Source organism: Canis lupus, chromosome 9 (genome assembly GCF_011100685.1).
Source record: "Canis lupus familiaris isolate Mischka breed German Shepherd chromosome 9, alternate assembly UU_Cfam_GSD_1.0, whole genome shotgun sequence".
Lineage (NCBI taxonomy): Eukaryota > Metazoa > Chordata > Mammalia > Carnivora > Canidae > Canis > Canis lupus.
Window position 1 is genome coordinate 25,068,499 of NC_049230.1, and position 8,839 is coordinate 25,077,337.

Consider the following 8,839-nt stretch of genomic DNA (forward strand, 5'->3'; position numbering starts at 1 on the left):
TGTGTGTGTGTGTGTGTCTCATGAATAAATAAGTAAAATATTTTTTAAAAAATCTGCTCTAATCACAGTCAAGACTCATCCTGGAAAATCTATCATCCCAGCTGTTCAGGCTAGAAACCAGTCTTTAACTCTTCTCATTCTCTCATCCTCATCATCCATTAACAGGCTCTACATCACCTTTACCGTTATTTTTTTTTAAGATTTTATTTATTTATTCATGAGAGACACAGAAAGAGGCTGAGACACAGGCGGAGGGAGAAGCAGGCTCCATGCAGGGAGCCCGATTTGGGACTTGATCCAGGGTCCCCAGGATCACGCCCTGGGCCAAAGGCAGGTGCTAAACCCCTGAGCCACCCAGGGATTCCCCCACCTTTACCTTTAAAATAAAACCAAAATCTGATTATTCCTTATACTTCCACTGCTACCATCTCAGTCCAAGTCACATTATCTCTTATCTAGGTTATTACAATAACCTTCAATTGGTGTCCCTGCTTGTCCCCTTGCCTCCCTACTTCCACCCAAATATTCTATTATCAGAGCTATCCTTTTATTTATTTTTTAAAGGCTTTTCTGAGTTTTTTTTTTTTAAGATTTTATTTATTTATTCTATAGAGACGCAGAGAGAGAGAGAGAGGCAGAGACACAGGCAGAGGGAGAAGCAGGCACCATGCAGAGAGCCTGACGTGGAACTCGATCCAGGATCTCCAGGATCACACCCTGGGCTGCAGGCGGCACTAAACCGGTGTGCCACCGGGCCTGCCCCAGAGCTATCCTTTTAAAACATAAATCAGGCTGTGTCACTCTTCTGCTCAAATGGGTCACCATTTCACTCAGAGTAAAAGCCAAAATTCTGGGGTGCCTGGGTGGTTCAGCAGTTGAGCATCTGCCTTTGGCTCAAGACATGATCCTGGGGTCCAGGATCGAGTGCCACATCGGGCTCCTGCAGGGAGCCTACTTCTCCCTCTGCCTATGTCTCTGCCTCTCTGTCTCTCATGAATAAATAAATAAAATCTTTGAAGAAAAATTTTTAAAAAGCCAAAATTCTTATAAGATCAACATTTCAGAGGCCTCCTCTCCCACCCCAGCTTCCACCAGCCTTCTCTCTCTGACTTCATCTCCCATGACTCTCCCTCTTGCTCCTTCCTCACTATTCCTAGAACGTGTGTGTGTATGTGTTTTAAAGATTTTATTTATTTACTCATGAGAGACAGAGAGAGAGAGAGAGGCAGAGACACAGGCAGAGGGAGTGGGAGAGAAGCAGGCTCCACACAGGGAGCCTGACGTAGGACTCGATCCCGGTCTCCAGGATCACACCTTGGGCCAAAGGCGGCGCCAAACTGCTGGGCCACCAGGACCACCCACTTTATTTGAAAATTTCAATCCTAACTCCCTTTCTTATACAGGCCCCAAACCCTTCTGTCCTCATGAAGGATTAAAACTCAAGCCTCTTAATTCCTGCAACTCACTCTCCTTTCTTGATCCCACCATATTCCCAGCCATGGCTGCTTCAGTTTAATATTACATGTTTACTGCTCTGGTTTTATGTTCTTCCTTTGTTTCAGGTCCCTAAGGACTTTCCTTACTTTCTTGTGAGCCCAGTTACACATTTAAAAGCTAGCATTTATCACCATGAGTCATCTCTCCCCTTCCCCCCCAAAAATCCCTCCTTTTATATTTGTTACTATTGCTGTCCCAGAATATATCATCACCAGCTGGGTCATTTAGTAGAGGGGGTGTTTTTTTTTTCGGACTGTGGAAAATTGGTAATTTAATATAATAGAGATCACATTTTCTTTTAGCTGTCAAAACAAGGCCATGCATTTTTAAATATATTTGTTTTATTTTATCTTTAGGTAGCATCTTTAGGTGTTGTGGCAGGAGGATTTTCAGAATATTTAATTTAGCCATATTGCCAGAAATGGAAGCACAGCAGTCACATTTGCGCTGTGTCCTGGCCATGGCTGACTGGTCTAAGATTGGATACACCAACTCTCCTGTGTTTTTATACATGTTGTTCACTCTGCCTGGAATAGCCTCATCCATTCTCACCCTCTCCCCTGACATATCTAGTTAACTTATATTTATCCTCAAAACTTAGCCCAGAAAAAAAAATTTTTTTTCAAAAAGGCCTTCCTTGGTTCTCTCCATATGAAGTCAGTCTCCCCCTTCTTTGTATTTTGTAAGTCGTTTCCTTGTGGTGCTCATTAAGATGATTAGTTTCCATTATTTGTCTGCATAATTATTTTCCTGCTAGTGTGAAGTTTGTCTGGAGTGGAAACTGGTATTATTCATCTGTGGTCAAAAATGTTTGTTGAATTCTTAGTGAGGAACTGGGCTTGAGGGAAAGGGAAATCTTGTGGTAAGACTCTAGGTAGAAGAGGAGAGTTTTGGAGAGTCTGAAACGCCTTTGGAAAGGGGAATCAGACTCCTGGTTTATCACTCGCAAGTTTGCTCTTTGCCACTTTCATCAGTAGCATTTCTGCCTACACAGCAATCTTCTAGGAGTTCCCACAGCTTTTTGGCCTCCAAGATAGCTTATCTAGCCCCAAGATGTCAGTTCCAGATTTGGGTTTCCCACTGCCTTTCACTTCACACACTCACTCCTGGTTTACTAGTACTTTTTATTTCAATAATTAAAAGACCACCTCCGCATATACTATCTCATTTACTCCTTATAATAATCCTGTTGAAAAAGGAATATCTCCCATTTATAGATGGAGACTGAGTCTTAAATATTAAGAACCTTGCCCCAAATCACACAGTATTAAGTGGCAGTGCCAGGATTTGAAACCTGCTAGTTTGGCTCCAAAATTCACATTGTAAACATGACATTGAACTGCATGATTTCTAGTATGTCACAGGATAAACTTAACAACTTTGAGTGTATGCTAGGAATAGAGCTATGTGACAAGTCTGTGTGAAAAAAAATACACATAGAGATAATCCCCATGAAAATATAACTTTTCTTAGAGTAGGAACAAAAAGAGAGCATTCACCAACTACCAATCTATGCATTGCATTTATTTTATTTTTATAAAACATATATTTCTATAAGGCAAGTATTAACTCTGTTTTACATGTCCCTTGCTTTTAGGAGGCCCAAGAACCTCCTTAGCCGTTAGGTTAAGAGCTTCACCTTGGACCCAGATAGATTTGGGTTCAAATACTGACTCTACCTTTTAACCAAATATGTCAAACTGAAGAAAGGTGTTCTGTGAAATGAAATAATCTGTAAAGTGGGGATAATAATACCTACTTACAGGGTTGTTATAAAGATTAAATCATCTAAGAGTTGAAGGAGCTTAACACGGTGCTTGCATACGGTGTTTGGCATACGGTGAGGCCTCAATCAATGGTAGTTTATAACACTAAAGCCAAGAGAGATTTGGTAATCTCAGAAATATCTATATCCAGTTATATGGTAGAGCCATGATAGGAACTCAAGTCTGTGTTATCTCAAAACTCCACACTCCTTCCCTTACACCATGTTGGCAGTCTCTCTTACATCTAGATCTTAAAATATTTTTCTAAGAGTCCAGAGGTCTAACTTTCCAGATTGGTATAATTTTAAATATTTTTCTATTATATAGACTCATAGAAATATAAATCACCCTTACTACTCTATCCAGAATTAACTATTATTTTATTTTCTCCCAATCCACATTGTTTTCTGGAAAGGTTTCCTAACTCATGCTTTCGCCAACAATAGTATATAGGACAGTGCCTGGCTCGCATGAATAAAAAGAATTGATTGCTTCTCCCCCTTTTGGCTAAGATCAAGTGTAGTATGTTATTAGTTTAATATGTGATACGTCCTGTAACCTAGGAATATATATATATATTATATATATATATAATATATATATTAAGATTTTATTTGTTTTATTTGTTTATTTGTTTTATTTGTTTTATTTTATTTGTTCATGAGAGACACAGAGAAGCAGAGACACAGGCAGAGGGAGAAGCAGACGCCCTGCGGGGAGCCCAACGTGGGACTCGATCCGGAGACCCCAGGATGACGACCTGAGCCAAGGGCAGACACTCAACCACTGAGCCACCCAGGCGCCCCCTAGGACAATATATTAAACGGATTTTTGTAACTAGGAGCTTCCAGAACGGGAGCTTGCTTCGTCCACTTCAGGCATATAGACCTGATATTGCAGTAATTCCAGGAACGGTGCACCCCCTCGGACGAATAAAGGTTGTCCAAAAGAAAGGGGGAGGGGGGAGAAAAAGAAACAAAAAATTCTGCTCTTTGATAAATGCCAAGTGATGCGCTTAAGCTTCTATTTCTTTGATGAGCTAAGTTACATATTCTTTAATTTCTATTTTTCTTTAGCGGACTGCCTATTCCTATCCTTTGCTCGTTTTTCTATAGGAGTATTATTTTACCCTTAGTTGGTTTTTTTTACAATAAAAAAAAAAAAAATCTGGCTGGTAGTCCAGGGCTGCTGAGCTCTGCCCGAGGCCAACAAGGCGCTCGTCCACTAGCGAACTTTCCAGGCCAGCAGGCGGCCTTTATTCTCCAAGGCGGAAGCAAGGGTTCCACGAATCAGGAGAGCGCGAATTGCTGCAAAGGCGTTGGCTCTCCCGGCCTCAGGAGGAACGTCTCGCGGGATCTCAGCCCTCCTTGGGGCCTCTGACCCGACTACAAATCCCGTCATCCAACGTGCCTGAAGGCCCAAGCGCCCGAATGAAGGCGCAGGTCCAAGGTCATGTGTCTGTCTGCGTAAGGCGTCCGGTCATCTCTCCCACGCCTTTTTTTTTTTTTTTTTTTTTTTCTGCAGCTTCCACCTTGGCCGCCATTTTGTGCGGGAGGTTCTGGAACCTCTGAGCCCCGCCGACTCTATGGTTGAGCATTTCAGGGATCGACCAATCCGAAGCCAGATGTCGGAGGAAAACCCCGCCTTCGCCCGCAGGGAGGCGGGAACTGCCACGAAGCTCCTGTGGAGAGAGAGGAAGAAGCTGCCGAAAGCCAGTAAGAAAGGAGGACTTGAGGACGTTAACCAATGAGGATGCGGGAGGATTGCAGCCAATGAGAGTGGGGGGATCCCGGGACACGTGGGTGGGGAGCGGAGCGCTGAGACCTAGAGCTAAAGCCGGGAGGTGAGTCAGTCACCTTGAGCCGGGCAAGCGCCGTGGTCGGATTAGGGGCCGCGGGGCTGTGGGAGTGCAGGTGACTTGGGGCCGGAAGCCAGCGATCGGCAGGGGTGTGGGCTGGGCCGTGTGGGGGGCATTTGCCCCCAGGGCCGGGAGAAGCGCTAGGTGCCTATATCCTTAACAATTATTGTTAATTACCAAGTAATGAGCGATTAGCTGTCCCCACCGAGGCGGGCCGAGGACAGCTGTGTAAAATGGGCAGCACTCTGCCCGGCACCGACCCAGTATCTGCCTCCTAAAGCCTTCCCGGGAGACCATTCTCTTTAGCAACATTTCCTTCCTGGGGTTTGGGCCTCCTTCCTCTGCTGGAGATCTACGTGACCTTCCTTTGCAGACCCCTTTCGCGCTGTTCCTCTGACCTCTAATGCCCTCCTCAGCTGGGGCACGGTGCAAGGAAGAACGTGGTCCCGGGAGGGCGGGCGGGGTGAAGGGGACGCCCGAAGGTCGCCACTAAGCAAACGACTAGGCTGTGGATGAATCTTTTTTTTTTTTTTTTTTTTTTCCCTCTGCAGACTGAGAAAATGCAGACCACCGGGGCATTACTCATTCCTCCGGCTCTGGTAAGCTGCGGCTCCGGGGTGATCTGTAGTGCCAGGTGTGGGACCTGTCGATGTTTAATGAATGAACTGAGAGGAGCCTGGCATCCAGAGGATGTTGGCTCTTTGGGGAGGCTGTAGTGATGCAGCTAGCCCCCGGTTTATTTAGACCTGTAAACCAGCCTTTCTTGGCTTTGGAATGCGGTCAGATCTGGAGATGATCTTTACCCCCAGTCTGGCTTGGCGGTAGGCAGCAAGGCAGCCTACCGCAGCAGTCCTGCTCAACCTTGACTAGTAGTCTCCAGATGATTCCCAAGTTCAGCCATGTTTGGGAACCACTGCATCAGGTTGACATATTTCAAGGAAGCCAGGTTACAGGGGGCTCTACTTAGATGGTTGTTGGAGGAACCTCACCAGGCTTACTGGCCCTGTCCATTCAGGGTGTGTAACAGTGAGTACACTCCACCAAAAGATTTCCCCTTTCTGATTCTTTTGGTGATCTGGGTACAGACCCTTCCTGTACCTCCTTTCGTATTAGCATGGGTTCTTGTTCCATTCTGGGATACTGATAAGGGCTGTGCCCATAAAAATGAACTTTGGTACCTGGTTTTTAATGGGAAAGTTGCCACTGCTAACTACACCTGGGTCTTAGGACAGCTGTCTTCTGGGCAGGCCTAGCTGGTAGAAACAGGAATGCATTAATTGACCTTGAAATACTTTGAGCTTTTTTCTTGATACGGAGGAACATGTCTTTCTGATTTGACAGATCCGCTGCTGTACCAGGGATCTTATCAGGCCTTTGTCTGCCTCCTTCTTGAGTAGGCCAGAGATCCCATCTAAACAGGTAAAGGAATATGGGCCCTCTTCTAAATTTCCGCAGGGGCACCTGGTTGGCTCAATCGGTAGAGCATGTGACTCTTGATCACAGAGTTGTAGTTTGTACACTCCACAGTGGGTGTAGACAGTACTTACAAATAAAATCTTAAAAATTAATTAATTTCCCCAGCAAGGGATTCTTCAAGATAGTGGCCCAGGTGGGAGGACAGTTACAGAATCTGTAGTGCTTTAACAGTGCTAAGTACCCCAAGGTGAGAGTTGTAGGTGAGAAGTTTGCAAAAGTGAAGTTTCCCTAACCCGTAAAATTTCCCTGGTCCTGTCCGAAAATAGGCCCTAAGACTAATTCCCAGCATGCTCTGCAGTCTGAGCATTTTATACCTGTCCGGCAATTTGCCAAGTTTCAGCCTGGGTGGGTCACGTGAGGGGATGGAATTAGCCACCTGTCCTATGCCTTACCACCTCTCTTTCCCTACTTGCCTCTCTAGCCATCCTACAGCAGCTCCCCACTCCAGGTGGCCCGACGGGAGTTCCAGACCAGTGTTGTCTCCCGGGACATTGACACAGCAGCCAAGTTTATTGGCGCTGGGGCTGCCACAGTTGGTGTGGCTGGTTCAGGGGCTGGTATTGGGACAGTGTTTGGCAGCTTGATCATTGGCTATGCCAGGTAAGTTTGGGGGGTGGCCTAGAGCATCCCCTACCACAAATTTCACCCCATCAGGGAGAAGCCTCAGCAGGAGCTCCCACTAGCTTAGGATTGACTTCATTAATCTTTTGTTTTCTCCAATGATCTCTGGATCAGAATTTAAATATTTCCAACCTGGCCCACTTCTCCCATGTTGGTACTCTGCTCACCTGTCCAAATCCCCAGGATATATGCAGGCTAGGCCCTCCCCCAGTTTCAGCATCCCCACCCCGGGCATTGACCTAACCTACCTGTGTCTTCCACCACCCGTGCCCTTACCCCTTCCTTTCCCCTGCCTGGCATCGATCTCTGTCCCTGGCAGGAACCCGTCTCTCAAGCAGCAGCTCTTCTCCTATGCCATTCTGGGCTTTGCCCTGTCTGAGGCCATGGGGCTCTTCTGTTTGATGGTCGCCTTCCTCATCCTCTTCGCCATGTGAGGCTCCGTGAGGGTCACCTACCCGTCCCTGCTGCTTCGACTTCAGGCCATGCCTGGTGCTGGAGTGTGTTAAGCTTTACCATTAAACACAACGTTTCTCTAAACCCATATGCCTTCGCCTCTGTCCTTTGCCCTTGCAGAGGGCCTTGATGGAACGGGGGGGGGGGGGGGGGGGGGGGGGGACAAGGGAATGGGAATAGGTCAGCCGTTGGTGGTTTGGAACTCCTGAGCTGAGAAGTGGCACTGCCATGACCTGAGAACATGGAGGGTTCCCTTTATTTCCCAGAGGGAGCATGGATTTGTGTAAGTAATAATAATTGGTGCTTTTTTCCCTTCAAATTTAATATAATGAGGTAAAACATTCTTAAGGGGCTTAATTTGCACCAAGCTCTGTTTTACATTTGTTACTTCAACAACTTTATGAATGAAGAGTACAGTGGTTTATACCAATTTGCAAATGAAGAGACCAAGGCTTAGGGCAGCGAAATAACTCATCCAACATCACAGAGCTGGGAAGTGGAAGAATTGGGGATTCCACCTCAGGCTAGCCTAACCCATTAACTGCTGTGCTGTCCCATCTGTTTTCATGATGGCACCTCAAATAAGGTGGCACAAATAGGAAAACAGTCCCAAAGAAGTGATGTAGCCAGTTGGACTTAGAGGTGGGCCCCCATCGGCCTGCATTTGACCCACTTGCAAGTTTCACTTTCATCCTTAGATGAAAGAATGAAAGACTCTTAAGAGTGTCTAAATGGCCTAGAATAAAGCAGATATGGTATAGTTCCTGTTCTTGGAGAATTTACAATCTTAGCCTTGCTAGGGATAAAGAATGAGGGTTTTTTGGTTGAACCAACTAATAAATTGCTTAGAGAGCCTCATGCAACATCTTCCTTGTGATCTCAATCTGTGCCCGGCAGGCTTCCCCAGCTTGGCTAACGTGGGACTAATAACCCAGGGAAGAGAGTGCTAGGCTGATATATCCAGTCACTGCTCCTCAGAGCCCTTGCACGAGGAAACCGTGACAAAATGAACATGGAAGTGCTGGTTAACACAATCTGTCTCAAACTGGATGGTTTCAAAAGCAGTAAAAGTGGGATCCATTTTGTGAAAACTTTACCTCAACTAACTTCAAGACTTTTGTGAAATAGCGAAACCAAGAATATTCCCATCCAGGTAAAAGACAGCTAG

The 8,839-nt window shown here is 45.8% G+C and overlaps 1 protein-coding gene and 1 pseudogene across 2 annotated transcripts; both read left to right on the forward strand.

Moving 5' to 3' along the window:
• The first annotated feature begins 3,750 nt into the window (after positions 1 to 3,750).
• On the forward strand, positions 3,751 to 3,854 carry LOC119873511 (annotated as a pseudogene).
• Positions 3,855 to 5,012: 1,158 nt separating this feature from the next.
• Positions 5,013 to 7,757, forward strand: ATP5MC1 (ATP synthase membrane subunit c locus 1). 2 transcript variants are annotated; one of them, XM_038547601.1, is made up of 5 exons: positions 5,013 to 5,106; positions 5,673 to 5,720; positions 6,463 to 6,540; positions 7,019 to 7,197; positions 7,538 to 7,757. In XM_038547601.1, the coding sequence occupies exons 2-5, from the start codon at positions 5,682 to 5,684 to the stop codon at positions 7,650 to 7,652; spliced, it is 411 nt and encodes a 136-aa protein (XP_038403529.1). In that variant the 5' UTR covers positions 5,013 to 5,106; positions 5,673 to 5,681; the 3' UTR covers positions 7,653 to 7,757. The 2 variants fall into 2 exon arrangements, with proteins under 2 accessions (XP_038403529.1, XP_038403528.1); XM_038547600.1 differs by having other exon boundaries at positions 5,064 to 5,176.
• The last annotated feature ends 1,082 nt before the right edge of the window (positions 7,758 to 8,839 follow it).